This window comes from Lissotriton vulgaris, chromosome 7 (genome assembly GCF_964263255.1).
Source record: "Lissotriton vulgaris chromosome 7, aLisVul1.2, whole genome shotgun sequence".
Classification (NCBI taxonomy): domain Eukaryota; kingdom Metazoa; phylum Chordata; class Amphibia; order Caudata; family Salamandridae; genus Lissotriton; species Lissotriton vulgaris.
This window is the reverse complement of record NC_141695.1, coordinates 293,500,794-293,527,600: the sequence shown is the minus strand read 5'-3', so window position 1 is coordinate 293,527,600 and position 26,807 is coordinate 293,500,794. Positions and strand designations below refer to the sequence as shown.

At 44.1% G+C, this 26,807-nt stretch overlaps 1 protein-coding gene across 3 annotated transcripts in view; it reads left to right on the top strand.

Annotated features, from left to right (window-relative positions):
- Positions 1–18,624, top strand: part of LOC147701417 (myeloperoxidase-like) — a 175,034-nt gene extending 156,410 nt beyond the window's left edge. The window contains exons 11-14 of one of the 3 annotated variants that reach the window (XR_015297463.1): positions 1,429–1,599; positions 4,542–4,818; positions 5,161–5,819; positions 6,157–7,075. Coding sequence is in view for 2 of the 3 variants with exons in the window: in XM_086930099.1 (XP_086786225.1) it covers positions 1,429–1,599; positions 4,542–4,779; positions 16,743–16,950 (617 nt within the window). In the remaining variant the exon portion in view is untranslated. Of the gene's footprint in view, positions 1–1,428; positions 1,600–4,541; positions 4,819–5,160; positions 5,820–6,156; positions 7,076–16,742; positions 16,979–17,559 lie in introns of those variants that run through there. The other 2 variants (XM_086930099.1, XM_086930100.1) reach the window with 2 other exon arrangements.
- Positions 18,625–26,807: the final 8,183 nt, after the last annotated feature.

Sequence of the window (26,807 nt, the reverse complement as noted above, 5' to 3'; positions counted from 1 at the left end):
AGGCCAAGGTACCAGGTTCTAATGAGGATCTCATGTGTTCACTCAGGGGTTTTGGCACGGGCATAATTTTCATTACCAAACTTTCCACAATTAACTGCAAGCATCATGTGGGAAGAGGGAGGACTGGGCTGCTAGGTTAACTAAGACCTAGGCACATAAACAGCAACTTGTAAATCAATCTCTCTCATTAACAATTTACTGAGGCATTTGTGACACACTGAATGCTCTATCATAGGATTATTTTTAGAAAACACTGACCAGCCTGGTCGTTTCCAACAAGACTTCTCATTAAAGTATGAGATTCAGAATCCCTTCATAATCTTATAGACTCAAAATGTGCTCCCCCACATAGCCATTTGTTATATAGTAGCCAGTTGTTTCAGATCAGATGACTTGTCATGATGATCCCAGACCATGATTATCCAACACAGGTCCAAACGGGACAGATATGTTAAGATCTCATCCTCAGATAAAATTATATTCAATATCTCCAAGTAGAACTAATTTACATATGTTGTGTTTAGCCTGAATCTATGTCATGGATCTGCCCTGTTGTGCCTATGTTTTACACTCCTATCCTTAGACATATTTAATAGTAGGACTTTAATGGGAGAAAAAAGCAGTCTAGTTCTGGGGGGCAGTATTTGCATGTTGGCCTTTTTAATTGTTTCTTTTTTTAAATAGTACTGAATTGTTAATAGTAAATTAATTTCAATGTATGTAAATTTACATTTTCATCACTTATATTGTATTTGTGCTCATTTGAATTTGATTTGTGATAAATATATTCCCCTTGTGACGTAGTGGGTGAAATTTGTTTTATATAGATCAGGGCGGCCAGGCGGACCAAACATTTAATAGTCAGAAAACCACAAGGCGCATTGTGTACAGCATCTATGATCACAAGGACCCACCAAAGGAGCTGAATTAACCTTCATTTCTCACAGTAAAAGGAATTTCCATCAACCATGTTCCCATATTTCTTGTTGCTGCCCACTTTCACATGTCCCAAAATACTCATTAGGAAATACAGAATTTTAATTTTACCATAGAAATTCAATCTTGCAAAGTGAAAGCAAGAGCCTTTCTTTTTGTGCCACGTATTTGTTAAATTATAGTCTTCTTAGCTGTGATTGGACGTCCTATGATGCTTAGATGTATGTTTTGTTTATTGTCTGTTTTCTTTGTAGGAGGTATTACCCTATGCTTATTGTCTGTTGTCTTTGCAGGAGGTATTGAACAACTGCTCATTGTCGGTTATCTTTGCAGGAGGTATTACCCACTGCTCATTGTCTGTTGTCTATGCAGGTGGTATTGACCATCTGCTCAATGTCTGTTGTCTTTTCAGGCGGTATTGACCATCTGCTCATTGTCTGTTATGTTTACAGCAGGTATTAACCCTCTGCTCATTGTCTGTTGTCTTTGCAGGAGGTGTTGACCCTCTCCTCCGTGGCCTGTTGGCAAACGAGGCAAAGCTGAATATACAAGACAAGATCCTCAGTGACGAGGTGCGGGAAAGGCTCTTTGAGAGACCCCCAAAACCAGGATTTGACTTGGCTTCTTTCAACATGCAGCGTGGGAGAGATCATGGGCTTCAAGGTAATAAGATATTCAGCTTTCCAACAAGAAAACAATATAAAAAACATATTAAACCACAAACCCAATTGTCATGTGAAGAAACGTCACGCACAAACAGTCAATAGCATACCGTATCAATCAAAATGATCACTGGTTTGATGAAAAATCATTGTATCCCTCTGATGCAGTTTTATATAAAGTTATTTGTGGATGAGTTGTGTAAACGTATTGGAAAACATGAATGTCACTTTCTTGCGAGTTTTTGTCATCAATACTTCTAGCGTTCGGTTTTGGGGGAAAGAAGAGAAAACGTCTTCATAGTGGGGTAGACTAGGGTAGATTGAGGTAGACAGATGGAGAGCCATGACGATTGGGGTAGATAGGAGTGGGGCAGATTAGAGTTGAGAGGATTAGATTGGAGTGGGCTAGATTGGGGTAGATTGTAGTGGAGTGGGAATGATTGTAGTAGATTGCAGAGGAGTAGATTGGAGTGAGGTGGGGCAGATTGGAGTACAGTGGTTTAGATTAGGGTACAGCGGAATAAATCAGGGTGGCTTGGAGTGGGGCAGATTGTTGTGGAGTAGAATTTTGTCGGTTGCAGTGGGATAGCTTGGGGCGGATTGAAGTGGTGGATTTGAGTGGTGGAGTGGGGTAAATTGGAGTGGAGTGAGATAGATTGGAGTTGAGTGGAGATTGGAGAGGAGTGGGGTAAATTGGGGTGGAGTGTGGTAGATTGGAGTGGAGTGGGGCAGATTTGGTTGGGGTGGAGTGGAGTGGGGTAGTTCAGAGTGGAGTGGGGTTGGGTAGATTGGAGTGGACTTGAGTAGATTGGGGTGGGCTTGGGTGAAGAGTACTGTGGAAAGATTGAAGTGGGATAGGGTAGATTGGAATGGACTGAGGTAAATTGTATTGGGGTATGTTGGGGTAGATTTTGGTGGCGTTTTTTTAGATTGGAGTGGAGAGTGGTAGTTGGAGTGCATTGGGATGGATTGGGGTAGATTGGTGTGTGGTGGAGTTGGGTAGATTGAAGTGAAGTGGGAGAAGATTAGAGTAGATTTGAGTGGAGTGGGATAGATTGGGTTAGATTGGAGTGGGGTACATTGGAGGGAGATAGATTGGAGTGGAATTGGGTAGATTGAGTGGAGTGGGGTAGTTTGGAGTGAAGTAGAGTAAACTGGGGTTGATTTGAGGAGGTAGATTGGAAAGGAGTGGGTTTACCACTTCAGAATTGCAAACAAGTGTGTTTCATTTGTACTTCCTACATTTTAGTATATATTCTGAAATATCAGCACTGTTCATTTACAGACATTTAAATTTTGTTGTGTGCTAAAAGCTTTATCTTTCAGACTAAAATTGTCACACAAAAAATATCTCACTTTGAAGTCAGAGAAAGAAAAGTAAACAACGATCTCTCTCTGAATACAGAGCCTGACATTTGATGTCTGTCTTTGATTGCACAGCAAATGTGACGGGATAAAAACTAGATTTGAAGACCTGTTTATGGAAAACAAGTTTGTGAAAGAATACAGTAAGCAGGATTTGGTCCAAAGGAGGGACTAATTCAAGCTGGACAGCCTAAAACAAATCCATCTGGCAAATAGAATACATGCAAATGTGAGTAGCATTCCCAGAGGAGCTTTCAGAATGCCCACAAGACGTCGCTAGCAAACCAGACATCTATGCTGTCTGACAGGCTTCGAACTGAAAACATAATTGCTTGGAGAATTCACATTAGACCTTCATTTCCGCTTATAAACTGACAGGTGAGGTCTGACTGATCTACAAGGTACAACCCCAGAAGGAACCCTTGTATTGGATGCGTGTTCTGCACTGCAGCACACATGGAGTGCATTGTTGTAATGCATTGTTTTATTGATAAACAAACACCTGTTCTACTTTCGCCTGCTTCAACTCCCGGTCGGGCTAATTTAATAATCCAGGCTTTGCTTTAAATCTTACAGGTGCTTGCACTCACTCACCCTTGTAACACACCATTGACAAAAAGCACAAAGCAGAGCAAAGTGGATTTTATGGTAGGAAAAGGGCATCTTTAGAGCACAAAACACTGTTTAAACTGGGCAACTTTGCACTAGTGCAAATGCTTAGTAAATCTGTGCCTCAATGTTCTCACCTTTTAGGATCTTGTGCTAAGTCAAATAAGCGCCAATAAGCGGCCCGCAAATAAGCCAGCAAAGTGAGAAACAATATTTTCTGTCTGAGGCAAAGTCCAAATGTATGGCAATCCAAATTTGAACCGAAAAGAAAAAAAATGATATTCTTACTTCTAAAACTGTGATTACTAGTTGTGCAGAATGTGGTCGTTTTTTACTGCACCCAGTAAATTCCCAAGCCCCTTGTTGACATATTTCCTGAGTGCGATAAATGCCCACATTCCAATTTTTAACCCTAGAAATTAGGCACTAGACATACGTTGCTTATGTGGTATTTAATGCACCAAATTCCTCACGATTAACCTCTTCTCTGCTATTTTCCACAATACATTTTGTCGGGTTTAACCGGCTAAAAAAATTTTCAGGGGGAAATTGAATAGACACAGGAATTATCGCAATCTTAAAACCCCCCATGCTGTAATTATTGCACGACTTCAAATGCCAATCCCTGGGCAGACTCCTGTTTGCACAGTGGTCAGAATGGTGTGTGTAGCCACGTCATAATCTAGGCTGCAATCAGTAAGAAAATAAATCAGATTCGTTGACACTAGCATGGAAGCATGCTCTGCACATCTTTACAAAACATGAGAAAATCTTTTTGAAAAGTATCCCAGCAAATGAGAGTAAATAGAGAAAACGCTTGGCGGTACAAAACAAAGGAGATGACATTACTTTCCTGTTAAGAAATTAACTTGCTTAGAAGGAGGTTGTTCTTGTCCAAATTATTTAGCTGGTCATTAGGATGCTTGTGCTACTGCCATGATTTCCATGTCTTCTCCTTGTTTGTTTCAGGCTATTACTCTTGGAGAAAGTTCTGCAATCTCCCGCCCCCGCGAAACCTGCGGGAGCTGGCCGTGGTCCTGAAAAACACAAAGCTTGCCAGAAAGCTTCTTGAAGTGTACAAGACACCAGAAAATATTGACATTTGGCTTGGAGGAGTGGCAGAGCCCTTTGTCAAGAATGGAAGAGTTGGACCCCTCTTAGCCTGCATTTTAGGAAGACAGTTTAAGAAAATCCGTGATGGAGACAGGTAATGATAAATATTAAACCCTGGTATGAAACTTAGATTGTATTATTATGTTTCTTATATAGCGCCTGAATCGACCCCCGAAGGGGTATCTCCGCGCTTGCCTTGGGAACCCGTCCTGGCTTTTCCCTGTGAGATAGCCCCTACAGGGCATCCCCAAGGTGAAAGCCAGGCATCCCGCCGCGGGGGGGGGGGGGGCGTTGTGGAGATTAAGCAAGCTTAATGCCCAGAGTTGCAGAGTGTGAACCCATGATTAGGTCAGGCACCGAAGCGAGAATTATCGAGTCCGTGGACATTTGAGCACAAGACCCTGCCGCGTCGGGAATTGAACCCTGGTCCCGGGTCTGACCTCTGCTTCAGGGTCTGACTGCTCTAACCAGTGAGCCACACTTAACATCCATGAGGTTATTTCAATATTATGCAATTGCCATCGTTTATAAGTGAGATAAATAACTGGAAATAAGTGTAAAAATTGCATTTACTCAATGTTTTAGGATGACTTCAACTGGAAAAAAAGTCTTCTACTCGGAGTGCTGCACTTCTTTGCCCTGCTCCTGAATATAAGTCTAAAGGTCATCTTTAATATTGGGCAAATGTACCGCTCCATTGCTTCCACCATCAGCACTGCATCTCACCTGGAAGGGCTACCACCTCCTTAATTCTGGATGGTCAAATCTGTCCAGTATTAGTAGTAAAGTTAACCTTTTAAAGTTAACTTTTGAACAGAGGGTACAAACCGTGTAAATAGTTCTGCTTCAAGTATTTGTCAGCAATTCTGTTATCATTGCATCGCTAAGAGTACTGATCTAGGGTAAAATCCCTCATAATGTGTCTGCATAGTGCTACTCCTAGGGGGTTGACCACACCAACAAAATGCCAGTTGTTCTTTGTTCCCGCATCCACAATTCCTTGGTTTCGAGAAGACCACGCTGGCTTTATCAGGTGCGGATACACACCAGATAAACCCTCAGCCCACACAGCCAAAGGACAGTTGGTTGATGCAAAGCCCGCCCCCCTATTCCCCCCACATGCAGCACTACTGGGTGTGCTTTCAATACTACAGCCACTGGTGTAACATTAGCCCCTGCTGCTGCTGCAGTGCGGGGGGGGGGGGGGAGAGCGAGGGACCCCTCTAGCAGTGCGGACGGGCTGAGAGCTTCTGCCTGGATCCGGAGTGTGGGGGGCCCCCTCCATGTACTTTGCAGGCCCCCCCTCTGAAGTTTCTTTACGCCATTGACTACATCCAGTATTACAAAAGCCTGTCGGGCCCTCAGATGTCACCTGCAGTCATTGGCCACCCTCCAAAAACATGAGCATACACCATGGGCAGTTGGAATAGCTTACAATCTGCATGTCAACAAGCATTGGCAAAGACAATAGGTGTCACCAAGTGGGATCAGGAAATACAAAGAAAAAATGCAAAACGTTTTTTTGTTTTAAGCTGGTGGATGAATAAATACAGTGGGGGGCAGAAGCAACACGGGTAGTAGAAGCAACATGAAGGTTGCTTGTTGAGGGAAGCAACACAGAGAGCATGGGTGGGAGTAGCAAACCATGCGGAAAGAGCAATGTGGAGTGCCGAGGGTGGGAGAGAAAGCAGAAATGCTAAAGGTGGTAACAGTTCCTAAAAGAAAGAAAGAAAGAAAGAAAAAATGTTGCAACCTATTATGGTTGCTAATAATGGTGTGGTGTCCCCAAAGAGAAGGAATGAGTGTGTTAGAGTGAGGAGTGGTACTCCTGTGTGTGTTGTGCCCTCAAACACCCTTGCGAGTGTTAAGCATCATCATTGGGCACTGCTCCTTGTGGGGGTGGCGCTGCAGTTCCTCACCGTCCCTCAAAGAGGGCGCTTTGATGAGATCTTTTAGGAGTCGCCGCAGTTGTGCACGTGGGTGTGTAGGCCAAGTGATGAGTGTGAGTGACGGTAAAATAATCCGTTGGTAACCTAATGAATTTTATTCCAGGCTCCTCAGGGTTAGGCTAAAATCAACACGGGGATGGAGATGCTAATTATGCTGATGGAGAGGTGAAAAAAAGAAATAGATTCCCACTACTCTCAACCCGTAGTGGTAATGTGGTGTGGTGTCTAAAGGTGAATGGTCGACATGTTTCGTGCTGTAAGATGGTCACTAGTGGATCCCAGAGCGCTTCATCAGGACCATGAGTGTAAGTGCCAGGAAGGGAAGAGTAGGGAAAGAGACGCCCTGTCCTCCTACCGTGCCTTCATTGAGGATTAGGAAGTATTAGAAAGAGACACGTCTTATACGTGTGCTCAAACTCAAATCTGAAGGAGACATAAAAAGGGGGGGGAGAAGGGGAAAGAAAAAAAAATACTGCAGAGGTCAAAGTATTGACAATAAGAAGCGGTTGGCTACAACCATTTCTAAGCATACATTGTAGACACCAGAATAATGCAGGCTAATAATTAAAAATTAAAAACAGTGAGGACGGTGTTGAGTATGTGGTGACGGATAAAGGTGCACCAATAGACTAAGCTTGACATATGTATAGCAGATTCAACAAGCTGTGGAGAGAAAGTGTCTGTAATTGACCAGGTGGTAAAATAGTGTGTTGCAGATCTAGGCAGAGCAACTGTGCTAGTGTTGCACTGGTAGCCACCATTGCTGGAAAATGCCCCGATACCATCCCAAAACACCGCTCAAAGTTAAGGCTTCGGTGGGTGCAACCCTGTGGGAGTGAAACAGAGTGGCACCAGGTGAGCGCGGTCCTAGTCAAGTACATAGGGATGGACACGTACGCCGTGACAACCATGTGTGGGTCTAGAAGAGCTAAGTCATAAATCTAAATGTAAATGCAGCAGTTGTTTTGCGGAGTAACAATGTTGGTCAAAATATACTGGTGAAAAAAAAAATGGGACAGAAAGCACACATGCCAGAAAGCAATTGGGGAAGAGAAGCACACGAGGGTGAGCGCTTCAGTGATATGGATTCTGGGGGGCAGAAGTAAACAAAGTAGACATCTGGAAAAAATACGCACTCTGATGGAGTGCTTAACTGAAGACTCTAGCAGACATGACTTTATGTCTGTGTCGTCGTCAACAGAAAACAATACTTTGCCAAGGTAATCTATTGCACTCTATTCAATAAATGCCTTGGGGCTTATTTATAAGCTGATTGCACTGCTGGTGCGTCACTTTTACTGATGCACTGGCAGTGCAATCGGCTTGCTCATATTTACAAGGCTACGTAAAGTCATCCTGCATGACTTTTCATGGCCTTGTAAATATGGGCCCCTTTCACACATTACTGTACATGAAAGGGACGTACAATGGGTGTTGCTACGGGTGTTCCCACGCAACAGCCATGGAACTTGACGCATTCCCAGATTGACAACATTTTAAAAACTGTGAATGTGTGAGACTCCAACGCCTCCCCAGAGGAAGCGTAGGAATGACACAACAAAGAGAAATGCGTTTATTTGTCCTCGTTTTTTCCTCTTTCTATGCAGTGCTAGAGGAAAATTCCATTAATGATTGCTTTTGGGCCGGTAAGTCTTTTTTCCTGCCCAAAAACAATCATCCTCACAGTGCAGGCACCCTTGTAAAATTATACAAGGGTGCCTGCTCTGACGCATGGCAGCCAGTTGTGCGCCAGTGCAGGGGAAAGCACAGGGATGCGGAAATTGTAAATGCAGCGCATCATGGGTGGCGGAGGCATGGCGCACAATTACTTGTGCATCCCTGCTAATTTGCAGGGATGTGCCAGTAATTGTAAATATGCCCCTTCATTAGGTAAATAAAGTTATATCAGCTTTTAGGGTTAAAGAAACATAGCTCCTGCGGAATTCCTTAACTGCTATGTGCACGACCAACAATGGTGCTGTGAAGCCTAGATACGGTACAAAAGGGGGTGGTGATGGACGGAGCATCTGAATCAATCAAACACTCACACCCAGTCAAAAGATCTGGGTTTAATCCATCACCGTTCTTTAGCCCACTCTGCCACCCCAGTTCAGACATGGCTATATGCAAATCAGTCTGACCCTGTGCCTCATGGGAACAGTCCAGCCCGAACTGCCAAGGCATGTCTTCCCTGAACCAGAAACAAGCTTCCGAGGACCAGTTTCTGGCATTCCAGCCGTCTTCAGCCCGGCTTGCTTGAATCCAGTGGCAAAGTGAGCAAGGGACTCACGTCTGAGCATACCCTGCCACACTTATGGCGGCCAAAAGCGGTACAAAAGGGGGTGGTGATGGACGGAGCATCTGAATCAATCAAACACTCACACCCAGTCAAAAGATCTGGGCTTAATCCATCACCGTTCTTTAGCCCACTCGGTCATGTCTGAACTGGGGTGGTGTGGAGTGCAAAAAAACGATGGATTTAGGCCCAGATCTCTGTACTGGAGTGAATGTATGACATTGTTCTGCATTCTGTCCATCAACTGTGGTTTTTGCATTTGTCACCCCGAGTGGGATGGGTATGCTCAGACGTGAGTCCCATGCACTCCACACCACTGGATTCAAGCAAGCCGGGCTGAAGAGGGCTGGAATTCCAGAAACCGGTCCTCTGAAGCTTGTTTCCGGTCCAGAGAAGGCATGGCTTGGCAGTTCGGGCTGGACTGTTCCCATGAGGCACAGGGTCAGACTGATTTGCATATGGCCATGTCTGAACTGGGGTGGTGTGGAGTGCAAAAAAACGATGGATTTAGGCCCAGATCTCTCTACTGGGTGAATGTATGACATTGTTCTGCATTCTGTCCATCAACTGTGGTTTTTTGCACGTGAAACCTAGATAAACAGCATTACAGAGAAATCCTAAACTTCCATCTGCACAATCAACTGTACTCCAGCGAAATATTGAGAAATGGGCGCCAATCTTACTTATACAGATAAGTACCTCCTCACCCATCTTCCCTGCTCCACAGAAACTAGTACCTAGCTGATGTCAAAATAAATTCCTCAAATATGGCACAGCCTACCTATCATGCATAAAGGGGGAAGCACGTTATTAGGACATCCTGTTCTTTTCTTTCTGCAGATATGTTGCCTACCGAGGTCAGGTAAGTTGATCATGGTTTTACTTGAATGTTGATATGTTTTTGTCTACCGTGTGACTTGCTTTTGCAGTCTGTGTTTAGGGGACCTGGCCGCCCTGCGTGGCGGGCATTGGTCCATGTTTCTGGGGTGTGGTGTTGAGCGTCCTTTGGCCGGTTCATGTTCCCCACAGTCGGGCAGGTCCGTTTTCCTGATGGTGCCTCTGCCATTGAGTTTTTGAGGCTCCTTCACTGCCAAGGCCCCGGATTAGGTGGGCCTTTTTTTGCTCAATAGGAGCAGCACCACACTTGTGGCTGATTTTTGTTTCTGGCTCAATGCTAGTACATTGTCCTTTTCTTCTAAATTTAAGTCACAGGTCAGGTGACCGTTTTTACCACTCTTGGGATTTTTTTTGTGCTGTTCTATGTTATGCCCTTCGCCCTGCTGTGGCAGGCTAGGCTTACTTGGAGGAGTCCTCTGTAGGCTAGTGGTTATGGTTCCAGGCTCTCATTCTCTGGATTATGGCTTTGAGTCTTTGATTTCACACACTTTTTGCGTGTTTTTTTCAGTACAGACACTCCTGCCGGCAGCATCCTGCTTCATAAGGTGGGGCTGGTGTGGCTCACGCATTCTGGTGAGGTGTTGTTGCGGCTGTTTGTGGTCCCCTTGGATCATATTGCTATGTATTAGCGAGCAGGGTCTGGGGATTCCAGGTTTAAAGCATTGGGGTCCCTCGCACATTGGACTCGACATTAGCGGGCGGGGATTGGGGGACTCTGCGTACTGTTCGCCCTGCTGTTGTGGGTGTATTGGTTGTTTCCATCTCGCCAGGACTCACAAAGCAGTCCTTGCGGCGATAGAGCTGGGTATGCTGTGGCCTGATTTGTTTCCCCCTATATGTCGTATGGGTGTTAAATTAAGTTGGCTCCTCCCCACGTCCGGCCTCTCTGGATGTCATCATGTGATATATAACGCAGGAGGTAGTCATTGCTACCTCATATTTGTGGCATAAAGGGAAATCTTAGTGGTTGGGTTAGTGGGTTGTGGCTGGTGCTATGATGGTGCCATCGGAGGTGTGGAACCGTCATTGCCTTCCTTACAGGCCATGAATGAGGTTGCAGAGGAGGCGGCTTTAAGTCTGTGACACCCATTTCTTAAGGTCCCCAGGGAGGATGTGTTTGAGCCTGATGGAGGTCATTGGGAGGAGAGCTGAGGGGTTATTATTTTCAGGGTTCTGATCTGGCAGACCTGCTAAGGCATCTAAGTAGACTCTAGTCTCCCCTTATTCAGCGCATCGGCTGATGCTGATGATTTTGATAATTTATGGTCTCGTTTTGGCCAGTTGAGCCTGAGACTGTACCTTACATAATACTATTCTGGCTGGGTATGGTGGCTTAGTGGACTAATACGACCATTGTAGGGACCTGTGTTTGTCCTCATATTCACAGGTTCTAATCCTGGCAGGGCCCCTCAGCCTTTCACCCTTCTGAGCTCCATAGTACCATTGAGTTGGGTAATGACTAACATGTGTAATTCAGCACCAAGATACCCTTCTAGGTGAATGTGCGCTTTACAAATATACGTTATGTTATACAGGTGCAGGTGCATGTATTGAAGTTGGTGGAAGAATTCTCTTTCCCTTGATTTCTTTCAAGGTGTTATCTTGTGGACATATTTGCAGATGCTTTTCTATCTGTGGCGTTCTCCAACATTGGGGTCTACTGGTTCTGGTTTCGAGGGTTCCAATCACTCGCCAAGTTTGGCATGAAATGCAGTGGTGGTTGTACCCAGATGCCCTCGCCAAGGATCCTCAGTTGGGTGATCCCCCTACCTGCTAGGGGTGTAGTACAGGGGATAGTCTTTCTATTTTTCCATCTGGAAGGCCTTGGCCCCAGTTCGAGCTGCACTTTTTCATATCCTCCCATCAGTAGGGATCAAGGGGTGTGTATTCAGACAGATGGCCAGGTGACAAGGTCCTATGTGTGTCATCAAGGGGGGATGATGGTTCCCTTCCTTTTTGTTCGATTCCGGGTAAGGAGCATGGGCCTACGGATCAGCTCAGTATCCAAGGGAACCAACCTCACAGCTCTTGAGAAGTGCTTCCTCATATCCCTAGAACTGATGGGCACCTGCCTGCATATTTCCATACATCTGGCTGGTCAGCAGTTTATTCATATTACTGTGGGCTCACACTACTACTGTTTCCAGCTGCGTCTTTTCTGGTTTTCATTGGCGCCAAGGGTTTTTCTGACCCTCTTGACAGCACTGGCTCTTGGTATTCGAGTCCACCCTTACCTTGATAACTGTCGGATTGTCTCTACTTCTTTCTCGAGGCAACGGAGGAGGTTGCTTAGAGTCTGTCATTATCTGGATATTGTTGGGTTTATCTTCACCCACGGGTAGACCTCCCTGCACCCCTCTCAGTCTCTGATGTTCATCAGGACCCTTTTCCATCTGTCCCCCCATCTATCCTGTTTTCTTTTTCCCAACCATAGGTATCTGCCTGTCTCTGACTAAGGTGTCTAGGGGAGATGGCTTCCCCACTGCTCGTGCTCCCCTAGGCCCATCTCCATTTAATCACTGGTATCCAGCTTCTCATGAATCAGTGGCTTTCATTCCTGGGCCCCAGGAGGTTGGGGGTCTCACAGTGGTGGTTGTCGCCTCTCAATACTCAAAGGGTTTCGATCCTTCTCCCTTGGTGGTCTGTAGGACCGATGCAAGCGCCAGAGGGAGAGGGTTCTGCTGGGGGATTCCTAGGCCCTGGGCAGATGATCTCATTTCTGAACTCTCCTGTCCTCGTACTGGTGGGAATTGATTCACTCCTCTCCTTCGGCGCTCTGCTATCTGTGTTCGGACAGCTGACCAGGTAGTTCGTGCCTGTGTCAACTGGCAGGGGAGGGATGCGCCGTCTCTGTTTTCTCTTTTCCCTGGGGGATTGTCCTGTGGGGTTTGGTGAGTCTCCTCTCCCTCTCTGCAGGCTGTCTTCTGGGAGTTGTGTAGGGGCCTGCAGTTTCTTCGAGCTGGGTGTGCTTCTTCCCTTTCTGACGTTTCCCTCCAGTTTCAGCGTTCCCTGTCTGGGTCTGTTTGCCTCAGCAGAGTTGCCCCTTCTCACTCAGATTGTGGCTTGATTCCCTAGAAGTCTGGCCTGTGTGATAGATGCTTTCTCTGTCCCATGGCCCTTGCTGTCCCCGGTCCTTAGGGGGATTCAGGTGGGGCAGTTGGACATTCTTCTGGTTGTTCCATATTAGTCTCGACGCTGTGGTGTCACCTTTTTGAGGGCTTGACAGTTTGTCTGTAATGTTGGGTTCCCATCACCCTTCTCTGCTGCTAGGTCCACTTTCCAGCGCGTCCTCTCTCCTGCGCCTCCAGCTTATGAGTTTGGAATTTGTGAGGTTTACCCTGTTGGTTCATTTTCCTGACGTCTTACAGTCGTGATTGAAAGAACTGACTCTTGGTGTAGGAGGACTGGTATATCTCCTGTTTTCCTATGATTTAGTCAGGGATGGTTTTTCGTTGGGTGTTGCAATCTGCATTCTGCATGCCCAATTGGCCTCCATTCTGGCCTTCAGGGGATCAGTTATGTCTTCTTTCTCTCCATTGGTGACTAGTCTTTTGCAGAGTTTTTTTGCTTCAAAGTCCTGTCTCCTGCTCTCTGGTCACCACCCAAGGTCTTCCATTAGAGTTTCTCGCATTGACTGGTCTTATTTTTCTCCCCTGGTTTCCATTATCCTCACGGTTTCCATTGTCCTCATGTTTTTCTTCTGGCATTTTCTCCTGACATGTCTTCTCCTGGGATGAAGGTTTTCATTTCTTTGGATGTGTTGTGGGCCCTTTGTATTTCCCTGGGTCTTTCCAGTGTTGTGGGCCCTTTGTATTTCCCTGGGTCTTTCCAGTGCATTTGTGCAAGTGGCGTCCTTATGTGTCACTTATGGCCTCTCTGAGAGGGGTCTCGAGGCTTCTTTGTCCACTCTGACTAGATGGGTGTTGTGATCTATGAATTTGAATTTTAAAATATTTATAAAGCGCTCTTATACCAGAATCGGTTTCATGGCGCTAGATGGCAGAAGACCAGTGGGTGCAGAGGAAAGGGTTATACGACTACAGATCTGGAGAACAAGAAGGTTTTAAGATGTTTGCAAAATTCCAGGTAGGAAGATGAAGACCTAAGAGTAAAAGGGAGTGAGTTCCAGAAGGAAGGAGCCAGCACTGCAAATCTGGCCCCACCGGACTTCTGTTTTCTAAAACGAGGGACTGACAAAAAGGCCAAATGAGTGGAACGGAGTTCTCGGGAAGGAAGGTAAGGGGAAATGGCTTCACACAGGAAAACGGGAGCGGTCCCTGATCTGGCCTGGTAGGTGATACATCCAAGCTTGAAAAGGGCCCTCTCCCTCACTGGGAGCCAATGGAGAGACTGCAACAGAGGGGTCGTATGGTTGAACCTGGGGAGTCCGTAGATCAGGCGAGCCGCCTGATTCTGAATCTGTTGGAGCCGGCGGAGCAGATAAGCCGGCGCACCATTGTAGATGACGTTCCCATAGTCAAGGCGCGAAAGCACCATGGCCATGAGGATGAGCTTGAGTGCAGCAGTTGAGAAGAAGCGGGCGACCTTTCGGATGATCCGCAGGGAAAGGAAACAAGCAGATACAACTGCATTGATCTGCGTATGAAGGGTAAGCATGGGATTGATGAAAATACCCAAGGTTTTAACCTTGGAAACAGGAATAGGGGAAGGGCCAAGGGCAGAGGGCCAGAAGGAAGGGGACCAGGGACTGCAACCACCCCCCGTCAGGACCAATTCGGTCTTGTCCGGATTCAGTTTGAGGTGGTTGCAGTTCATCCACCCTTGGATAAAAAGCATAACCTTCTGGAAATTAGAAGCTGAGGAAGGAGAAGAGGAAAGGTTGAAAACAAGTTGGAGGTTGTCTTGTTTCATATGGTTGATCACCGTCCTCTTCCCTCTTTTGGTCCAGGGGTGGTTAACTCCGGGCGTTTCCTTGTCCTTAGCAATGTTTCAGGGTGTGTCACTGTGTGACATCTGTAATGTTGCATTCACTATCAAGTAAGTTGCATCATCCTTGGTTTCTGTGTGAATCAACCACCATGCGCTTGGGTATGGGCTCATGAGTAAGGAATGCAACTGGAAGACGGACGAGGAGGTAATGCCCAGTTCCTCACCGGTAATCTTCATTACTCCCAGTCCTGCTCTTCTCGTTCCATTCCTGAGCCCATCCCTTCCTCCCTGGTTTCTGTTTATGGTGATTGTTTTTTTGTTTTTCTCATGAGTTTCTTTGGTATTCTCCGGAGGTCCTAGTAACATGCTTCCCCCTTTATGCATGCTGGGTAGGCAGTGCCAAATTTGGGGAAGCATTTTGACCTCACCTAGGTAATCGTTTTTGTGGAGCATGCAAAATGCTTATGCTTAAGGAATGGAACGGAAAGACCAGGACTCAGAGTAATGAAAAATTACCGTTGAGTAACTGGGCATTAACAAGCAGCACCCCCTGACGCTGTGAGAGGGATGGGGCAAGCAGCCGCAGGAGCACAGGAGGGAACAAGCCAAGTAAACATACCCATAAATAACTGATAAACCTGGCGAGGGGTGCTGACAACAAATGCACTACTCCATCAAAAGGATCAATGATGTAACTACAAATGTGGTGGGGTTTAAAAATCAAACGCGCAACCTATCACAGGTGTGAAGAATTGTGCTTCGAGGAGAAAAAGACACCGCTGCCATTTATGACCGGACAAATTGAATTTTGCACAGATAAAACCAACACTTTATTACCTTCAACTATTGAAATGCGATTGCACTTTATTTGTTTGTAACTTTCTGAAACTAGCAATTACCTTCAGGAAAAGTATGGAGGGATAATTATGCTGCTAATACCGCTAGGTATTTTTAACCTTTTTATTGTACTGTAACTATTTATATATTTTAAAAATGTTCATGCTGCCTGTTGCTTTTGTCTTTTATATTGTCTAAAGAAACTTTTGTCTTATAAGAAATAGCCGGATTGTTTTTAATTGTTTGTTGATGAATTGTGCTTTTATGATTGTAAAGTTTACAATCGAATAAAGATATTTGAATTGAATTGACTGGACAACAGATGTGTGGGCTGGCCAGCCTGGAAACTTGTATGGGATGCTCCATTGATCTGCTGAAAAGCCCGGCGCTGCTGAGCTCAATATGAGGGAAGCTGGGGGGGTAAAAATGTTGGTAGAAGGACTCATTATCAGCGCTAATCGCAGGCTAATCTGGTCACCTAAAGGACTCCAGTGCCTTTTGCATATGGAAGAGACAGCGGGATGAGGGTGAATGGGTAGCGGAAAAAGCAAGAATGTTGCTTGGGGTAGAGCGATTCACGACAGCAAGAGTTAGGGGCAGAGCAGCAGAGTGGGCATAAGAAACAGTACCTCAATCGAATTCAGGAGCAGCAGACGGGGATAGTTTAACTTGAATTAATCTGTGCTTGGGCCATGCTCCATGGCGTTTGGGCTGTCGTGGCCAATTATGGAGCCAGTTCAGAAGAGTGACGTGTAGACAACAATTGGTAAGCCACGGGCGGGCTTCAAGCCCTTTTTTGTATAAAATAGCGCCTCACAAATGGGACACATGCTTAAGAGCATGCACTCGCAGTCTCAACCCTAACAACGGTGGCCTTGGCATTTTCATGGATTTGATCTTCTAATAGACAAACAGGGGAATCCAAATTTGAAAAACATATTTTCTTTTGTTCTAAAACCAGACACAGAGTGGAAACATTATTCAACTAAAATACATAACACCTTAGAGGCTGTATTGCCAAATGAATCCTAATAAAAGAGTGTTGATGTGTGTGAAATACAATATTGATTGTTCATGGTAGAGTTCTGGAATGTACTCTGCAGGCCGTTTGACACAATCCTTGCAGTGAATTATTTACCTTTGTGAAAAAAGGGTTAAAGCTTGCATTTCTTTATTCATGTCCTCCAGATTTTGGTGGCAGAATCCTGGTGTATTCAACAACTGGCAACGCACTGCTTTGGGGCGTGTCTCTCTTCCTCAAATTATCTGTGCTAACACCGGGATCACGCATGTGCCAAAGGATGTTTTCAGGGCCAATGAGTACCCAAAAGACTTCATAAGATGTGACAGAATAAGCCAACTGAACCTGTCACCATGGAGAGGAGGCTATCATTAAAAATGTGGGTATAGCCATTGGTCATTTCCAACTTCGATTGTCCTTTCTACTCTTGCTGTACAATGACTTCAAAAAGGTTTTCTGGAAAGACATGGCGGGAATCACAATGAAATTGCAGGAAATGTTTCTCAAATAGATAATTTTTTTCTTTCTTGTCATGTTTGTTTAGGTATCACTCTTTACTATGTACACTGTGAATGTAAAGCTTGTACTATGAGTGTGTGCTTCATCTTTCACTGAGTGCTTTATTACTATTCATGACATGCCAGCAGGATAAATTGGCACCACTTATGAAAAGTTCTTATCCAGTTCTTGAAGCTACCATGCCTACAATCTGTTCGTATTCACTTTTAAAAGTGAAGAATGAACCCATAAATGCAAAGCTAAAGATGAAGATACATACAGCAATATGGGATGCATGTAATGTAATGTGAATGAATGTTTCATTTTCTGTGTGGTAAGGTGGCTTTGTTTTGACGTATGGAGTTGGGCTCTCAAGTCAAAACTGAGTTAATTTAGACTTGTATAATACAACTTGTTTCCACGTAGTGCTTAGTACCACAATTCTTTAGTACCTGACAGAATTGATATGTTATTATTTCTTATTAGAACTCTTTGGTGCTATGGAGTACAGCAGCCAGAACACTACAATAGACCATGGTTGTATCCTCAGAGAACATTCTGCAGCTGGATCTTACAGCCCTAGTTAAGGTGCTCTCAGTAAAACAGCACTGGATATACCTAAAGCTGACCTTTAGGCCCTTAAGGTGCCAACTAACCTTAACTGGCAAGAAGGAGTGGGAATGTTAGCGCCTGGCCTTCTGGAAGAATGTCACAAGTTAAAGACTGTACTTCTTTGGACAGGAAGCAATGGGGGAAATGTAACCCCTCTGAAAAAGGCATTTTTTTTTACTTTTTCAAAAGTCGGTAGTACTAAATTCTTGAAACTTGGAAAGTATAAGACATCTATGAAAACGTTCTGAGCCATCTTACTTTCTTTTGAGTTACGGAAGGACTTCAACCGCTACTGAGTTTCATGAAGGAGATTTCGTTCACATTTTAATGGCATTTTCATGCAGTACCTGTGAATTTTTTTGATTGTCACATGTTGAGAATGGATCATGAGGCAGCTAATTATGTCATAAATAATGGCTCTCGGTGGTAGGTGTGCCGGTGAAATGGAGTCAGCTAACTAATGAGGCCAAATACATTTTCCAGTATCATTTGTTTTAAATGTAAATGTTGTCTGGTAATAAATGAAAAGTACATATTAACCATATAGGAACATTGAATATACTCTTTTCTTTTTTTGCCTTTCCATAAATGTTTACATTTAAGATTAAACTTTTAGAAATTAGGTAAATATTGCTCCATAACATAATTAGGTCACTAGAACCCTTATGATTCGCAAATCAATTGTTTTTAACCTATTTGTAATTATTTGAATTATGATTTGTCTTTTAATATTTTTGATTGCATTTAATTGAAATAAGTAAATAGTATTTGACTGCATAAAAGGTTAAGTAAAAAAAAAGACTTTATATAAATAACAAGTTCAGATATGATTAACCATTATAACTTTATTGTTTACGTTATGTAATCATGCCCAGTTGTACCATTCCTATTGTTCTATTGTTTTAACATATGCAATAAAGATTTTCAAAGTGAAATAAATGCTTCTGAAAGACACCAAAACAACTCTGATAACTTTGGTAAATCTGGCTGAGTACACGGTATCTCTTCCAAAGCGTGGAAGACTAGTGATAAAGTTGGCACAATCAAAGAACTTTAGCCCTGAAGGGTTTGCCTTGTAGTGTGCTCAGGCAATTTAAATGATTTTGATACATAATTAGTGTCTTACATTTTAGTACAAAGCTCATAAAAATTTTCGGAATGTTAAGGAAAGTGTGATATGGTCATCTGTCTCATATAAACAAGGTAAAGCATGACTTGTATAGCCCTCAGTTCTGATCTGTGTGTGTCATTAGGTTCTTTTAGCTGGTCTGTTCCAATGTCCTCACTTAATGGCCATAATAATACAGCTAATAACCAGTCCTAAACAACTGAAGGCTGAAGGAGGCTAATCCAAAGCTCTCTTTGTGTTTTCTGTGGCCCTGACTTGAGCTGTCACAGCAAAGCTGTTTCTAGCCAAACCTAAATATTGTTAATTATGTCTGTATATAACTATATACAATGGAGCAACTCAGTAAAGTTGATATTTTGATCCTTAATTCAATTAATGCGGCAGGCCATCATCAGGATAGGTAACTTAGGAGAAACACTTACTGCCCTTCAACTACAATTGTATTAGATTTATGTCACCATAAGAATTGTGCAATACGAACAAGCCAGGCGAGATAGATAAAGAGCAACCATAGAATAGCCATAAAGACTTGTTCGTGCACAAGCAGGGCTTCTCAGAGACCCTTAAAACATATGGTGCATCTGCCTCACATTGTCCCATAAAGCAGCCGTTTTCCCCCAGTACCCCTCAATGTTTCTCGTTGCAGTTCATTCATCAAGAACATGTACTTTATTATTATATTATACATTATGTATTTATTCATACAGTTTTCTATAGTGCAAACATGACCCATGGACATTAGAGTGGAATGCACGACATTAACAATGCATGCTTTCACCATGCATGTCTTTATCACAATTTATTTTACAATGCATGCCTTTACCATGCATATGTTTTTAGCATGCATACCCTTACCATACAGGGAAGTATAAATGAGGTAAGTGAATTATATATATATTAGCTGCTGGCAGTCGCAAGTAGGTAGTTATAGTTAGGTCTGCTATTCCAGAGATTCAATAGCAAACAACGTTTGCCCCATTTTATGAATCTTCACAAAATGGCTGAAAAACAAAATTCATCCAACTCAGTTCTCTCCTGGAAAGTTTCAGGGTGATCCGTCAAGTAGGGGCAAAAATAAAATGGAGGGTCCCAAAACGTAAAATGTCCATTCATTTTCCATAGACATCTTTAAGACACGATATAGCAAAAACTGTTGAACGGAATTACACCAAGTTTGGCAGATTGTGCTTTTTGTAAATTGGTGTAAATCTGTTCAGTAGTTTTTGAGATATTAAGGGTAAAAAAATAATTGTACATTTTGGCAGCTGGGTTAACAAGAGTCCCTCGGGCATGCCGCAAGAGAAAAAAATCAAAAATCATTTACAATGCAATCAGTATCGCATTTGGGGCCTTATAAGTATTTAGCCATGCATACATTATTCTGGGTGCTGCAACAGCTACTGTTCTTTAACATGGAAGGTTTGCACATTATCACACTGCTTTTAAGCTGATACAACTCTTTCTGTCATCTAGCCCTACATTTGATTATCACCAGTTATGCACACACCAACCTTACTGTAAAAAGTATTCCTAATTGTTAATGTTAATGAAATTTGTAGAGCGCAACTGTTACACAAAGCTGTCCTGGTGCTGTGTGAAGTCCTATAGAGGCCTAAAGACAGAGAGACTATAATAGGAATTTAAACAGAGAAGAGCCATGTTTTTAAGGCCTTCCTAAATGCAAGCAAATTTGTCATGCATCTAAGATGTAGCGGGAGACCATTCTGGGCCTTAGCTGCGCAAGCCAAAAACTTCTGCCACCCCAGCTGGCTTTTTGTACCCAGGGCACCAATACCAGTGTTGCCTCTGCTTAATGAAGTGATCTTTTTGGTACATACAAATGAAATTGTTGTTTAAGATACTCGGGACCAGCTCCTTGAAGGGCTTTCTAGACCACGCACAAGGCTTTAAACTGAACACATTTCCTTACAGGCAACCAGCCTTCTAATCTCAGCTGAGATAGAGGTATGTTTTGGTATACCGGTAAGCAGTCTAGCCGCTGCATTCTGTAGAAGTTGTAGTTTCTTCAAAAGCCCTTGATGAAGAGGCTGTTGCAATAATCCAGCCTAGACATGGTTAGGGCAGTGATAACTGTTTGTATACTGTCTTTGGGCAGGAATGGCACTATTTTTTTACAGGATCTAAGGATATTCACATGAACTTTAAAGCTGAGTTTATTGTCTTTCCAAACTCCCAAATTTTTTACCTTTTTGTTGGGAGTGGGAAGAGCACCCAGTGTGTCCAGTCACAAGGCAGGGGTCCATATGCTGGGGTCATTGCCAAACAACACAACCTCAGTTTTTCTGGAATTGAGTTTAAGGCAATTTTGAGCCATCCAAAGTCCCACTCCTGTCATGCAGTCATGGAGCCGTGATGCCGTTCCCAGCATCATTCCTGGTATCAGCGATATCACAATTTGGGTGTCATCTGTGTAAGAAGTCAAACTAAAGTCAAAATATTCAATCAGGGGAGCCAGCGATGATACATAAATATTAAAATGTGTTGGACTAATGGAAGAACCATGAGGGACTTCACAAGGCAGTGAGAAGGGTTTGGCAGAAAATTCGCCAAGTGAGAACGTTTGAATTCTATTAGAAAGGAAGGATTCAAGTAATTTCCAGGCGGTGCCCTGGACTCCAGTCTCCTGCAATTCTTCTCAAAGTTGGGGGTTGCAGAAAGTAACACTTTTTCCTTAGGAGACAACAATCTCGCGAGAGGGGCTTTGAAGACATTTACGACATTTCAGATAACTAAACCATTCAAAATATAACTGTGAACACATACTGCAAAAATATGACAACAAATCTAACAACCAGTGGAATCCTTGCGAATCCTTCTGTTGAGGGTGGTATGAAATTAAAAACAAAAACAAAAAAAAACAATTTGAATCTAAAAATACCACAAGCTGCATGGCTGGGGGTTTTACATGAATATTTTGTTGCAATGTTAAAAGCATTTAATTTGAGGACAGATTACGTGAGCTTTATAAACCTTACATTACTGATGCTTAGATTTGTTTAGCTAAAGTCCTTCTAACCCTCCTAACTAAAGGTGGGACTGTGTAAAGGGCTGTCATTTACTACAAAGAGATGTCTAAAAATATGGGACTCTCCGGTTCAGCCTTTAAAACACCTGTGACAGGAGTGATGTTGGTTAAATGAGAGCAACTGTGGGACCTGCTGCGGGGCGCAGCTTGCCCGGCTTCAAGATGGCCGTTCGGTAAACAAGCTCCGTCCATCCACCGTAACTATCCGGCAGAATTAGATGCTTCTTCAGATTCAACACAGTTCTACGACAACCGAGGAATCCCCCTTTTCCTGCTGGTTCCGTTGAGGGGCTTTAATTCGGTCTGGCGCCATCGGATCGGTGGTTCTGAGCTGCTGAGATCTGCCGCGGAGCGTGGCCTGGAAACGTGGCTGGCGCGCGCCTCGGCTGCTGGTGCTGGGGGTGGCCGCAGACCGAGAGTGTGCTGAGGGGCTCCGTGCTTCCCTGGCGGCATTGCAGACTCATGGGGTACTGCTGCAGCACTTTTATGCTCGATTGGAGACCAGGTGAGCTGCGTGCCGGGCGGGACTGCGGCCCGTGTCTCCTGCGTTGCGGAGTTGCCTTGGGGGGCGTGCTCCTGCTGCCTACAGTGTGGCCCAGCCTGTTTTGGTCCCCTGCCTTTATTCGCATTGACCCGCTACGCTGGCGCCCTGGATGCCTGCCTCGCGCTAAGACACAGTGCCTGATATCTAAGCCTTAGGAGACTGACTAGCGGATGCACGGATTCAACACTACACTAGCGGATGGAGGCCTAGCTGATCTGCGTGCAGGGGTGCGCCCTGCTGGCAGCATTGCTGGTGCCTGGCTGGGCAGCTGACGTCCTTCGATGTGGCATTTGCGGGCAGGCAGAGCGGCTTGTGACATCGGCCCATCTCCCTCAGCGTACATAGCCTTCTTGGCTTGCAGAGCCTTTTAGCTGCTGTGTGGTGTTGACTGGTTCCGGACATACACTAGCGGTTACATTTGCATACATCGCTTGAGCAACTATGGCCAAACCGGATAAATCCCAACCAAAGATTAACTTTGAGCAGCGCTAATCAAAGCGCCATGAGGATGTGGCGGACTCAGTGATGGCCGATTCAGATAAACCTACTGAGGACCTGGTGAAGGACATTAAACAAATTATTGCATCCATGCAGCATGGTCTGACAGCTATAGGCACCAAGATTGATACGCTTGCCTATAGAATGGACAGAATGACGGAAAGAGTTGACAAGCACTCGGAGCGCCTGGATATGGCGGAGCACCATATTACTGAAGCAGAGGAAGCCCAAATCGATACTACTACCACTGCCCAGCGACAGGTAGAGAAGGCACTGGCTGAGTTGTATGATGAAGCAGAATATTTAAAGGCAAGGTCGAGGCGGTGTAATCTCTGTATCACAGGCCTACCTGAGTCTGCAGCTACAGGTCCCATGGAACTGTTCATTGAACAGCTCCTTAAAACACTACTTGGGGCCAAAACCTTCTCTGCCATGTTTGTGGTAGAGAGAGCACACCGCTCTATGGGCCCCAGACCTCCTCCGGGTGCTCCCTCATGGCTTATTATCGCACAGCTTTTCAACTATTGCGATAGAGATGCGGCGCTACATAAGGCTAGAGAACTGGGTACATTGCTCTACGAGCGTTCCTCACTCTCTCTCTTCCCTGACTTCACCATCAAAGTGCAGGAAGCTCAGAGGCAGATTGTTCCCCTTAAGTGCAAACTGTGAGATCATCATATCGAGTATGCTGTGCTATACCCTGCAAAGCTGAAGGTCCTCTTCGATGGCAAAACCAGAGTTTTCCCTGATCCGCAGTCCCTACAGAAAGCTTTGAAGGCATGGGAGGTAGCTGGCAAGCGTAAGACAGAATATGGCGCAGAAGCGGGTGGTCCTTCCTCACCGCATAATCTTGATAAAAATTACTAAATGATAAAGGTCCGAACTCAAACTGTTTCTGCTTATGTATAAGTCTATGCCATTTAACGCTATTTCTCATAGTGTTGTTATTGTGTTATCACTAGTGCTGTGGGGGGGGATTTTCCCCACTGATGGTCGATGATTATTAATACTTGTTTGATCATTCAGGTGGATACCCTCGGGGTTGTGGTTCCTCTAATGAGGTGGCTGATCTTAGCCCTCCTCAGAAATTGATCCTATGCTAATGAAGCTAAGTACATGCTTTATGGTGGCATGGCTTCAGAGACTGTAATTTGTGTTTGCTGGGTAATATTCGCCCCTAAGCGTTACCCGCTGTCGTTTAAGATATTTTGAATTTTGATGTTTGCTTTCATATTCTTTTACGAAATTGTATTGTTGTATTTCTATCTAGGACCCTAATTCGACATTCCCGATTCATGCCCTTATGTGGTTATAATAAATAGTATCCTTATAAAGGCATAAGAATCATATCCATATTTAGTAATAGCCCATGCAGTCCAAAGCACGGCAAGGCTACTCCCATAGACTCCTAGAAAGCACAATGCGTTCTTTACACAAACCAAGCCTCCAGCAGCCCGGGAATATCCACCCTGCTTTTGTTTTGATCTGTTAGTTCTTAGTGACGTCTTATGTCCAACCTTACGTCAAACCCGGCACCTTTCAGGTATAAATATACCAACATTGCCTTAAGCAAACACACAGTGGTGTGGAGTAGAGCGGCTATCTACTTATCCGAGCCCAGCTGATGCGAGAGCCGAAGGAAGCCTCCCCTCCCCTTTGACGCGCTGGAGAGGCTGCCTTTTCTCACGCCGAGAAATCCAGCTCCGGTGTTCCCGAGTTACCCTTGCGGGTTGCTGGGAGGTCGAGTCCTGAGAAGCGAGATACAAGACCTCCTTCATTCTATAACCAAGGTACGGAGCTGATTAAAACCTTAGAGAGAATTCTTGATTCCGATACTTGGCAAAAACCCAACTTAACTTAACACTGCAACTTACTTACTCCTTCCCACGTATTAGGCTTAGGTCAGGTACACCGGGGTAGGCGTATCTTAGAAGCACCAGTTGAGTTTGTTTAGTCAATGTTTTTATGTATGTTTATATTTTATACATTTTAAAGTATCATATGGCTAAGAAACCATATCAATGCTTTTACAGTATGATTTCATAATACTACTTTTACTGTACGCACTTTACTTTATGATAAGTATTGCAATTGTGGCAATTCATTTCTCTTGCATGAGAAAGAAGACTGCTCAATAAAATAACACCTTTTATTGAAAACGCCCGTCTTTCTATTTCTCTGCACTCTGGTGAAACTAAGCATGCACGATTGACTGAGTGAAATAGCTGCCTATTGTTTTCACACAACTCTAGAGATACACTCTTTATTCTGAGGGAGCAAAGTTGTCATGTTTATGCGGTTGTAAGAAACTAATCCCTTCTTGTCTAAATCAGGATGGTTAACCCTTTCCTGAACATTCAAGAAAGTTTCTAGTGACCTCTGAGCTAGCTGGCAAAACTAATTAAGTCTAACATAGTCAGTAGAGACCTAGATGACCTCAGTCCTACGTCTACACTGCTGTTTATGTTATTCCAATGCGCAGAGCCTATTGGGAATATAGGAACTACACTACATGGCGCCCAACGTTTGGTAAGGTGATATTCTAACGCAAGACACTAGAGTAACTCAGTCGTGCTTTTCACACAGACCCTTTTTTTCCCGTAAAAACTCCAATAGACGTCTGGAGTGGGTGAAAGGTTAATATCCACCGGAACTTAGTAGGATGAGAATCCTATGTATTAGTTCTTGGTTTAGTCAACGTTGAAGGATACAGTGTTCCAAAATATTGTGCACCTAATCTTTGTTTCCTTGAAACTTGATCTGCAACAAAAAACTTTCAGTCAGTAAAAATGACAGAAAGTGACGAAGAAAGAGAAAGACTAGCAGCTCAACTCATAGCGTTCGACACACTTGTCCAAGACAACGACCCGGATGCAATACTCATCACGGTCAATATAAGGAAAACCATAACTATAAAACTTATAGAAAATGGATTAACATCAAGAGGTGGTACAGTCATATTTGTGGTAGAGGCACATTAGATTCGGCAGACAGAGGTATTCTATACCTGGATAAACTTTCCAGCAGCACATCCTGTAACACATGAGTTCCACTACTACAAAATAGCGGAAGCTCCAGAGGAATACTCTCCTTTCAAGGAAGTTGAAATTCCACTAACATACCAAGAGCACCTGCTCTTATTTAAAGGCACCCTAAAACATCAAAATCACATCACCAGGCTCGGTCCACTAGGTAGACCAGGAGCCACGTGGCCGGTTCTAGACAGCTACACACCACACCCAGACATTGATAAAATGTCGAACCTGGAACTTTTAGCTCAGCTAAAACTTTTAATTAAAATACATAGACAATTGGTCCAATATGTCATGCGAACTTCAACAGTCCAACCTGCAATTAAACTTCCACAAAACACCCCTCATCAGGGGAACACAAACAAGATTACACCACAGAACATACAATCGTGTCTTGGTAAAACACCCGCAAAACGGGAACAAATTCCATTCTGGTTAGCTCAAGAAATCACTCAGATAGAGGCAGTATTTCCTGATACTACCCCACACGAAAAGTACAGAATTCTGACTATCTGCCTCCCAATGGGGATCGCACCACATGTAGAGGACTGCGACACTTGGGGTACAGTCTTTGCTTCTATCTACACAAAAACACATGGTGTTCCGTCTATGGCGGTTATACCAGATGTCCTAAGACAGATTCAAAATGAATACGGTCCAGAACCTGCTTTAACTCTGGGTATGAAATTACTGAAGGACTTTAAGCAGGTCTCGGCTATATTATTAGCCAACATAAAAGGAGAAGCAGCATGTGTGGCAATCCGCCAGAAATTGAAGGCGACAGATATAACATACCAGCCTTTTGAGCTTGCTAAAATAATTGAAAAATCCTATGAAGAACTAGGCAGAGATAGTTTGGGTGGTAAAATTTTG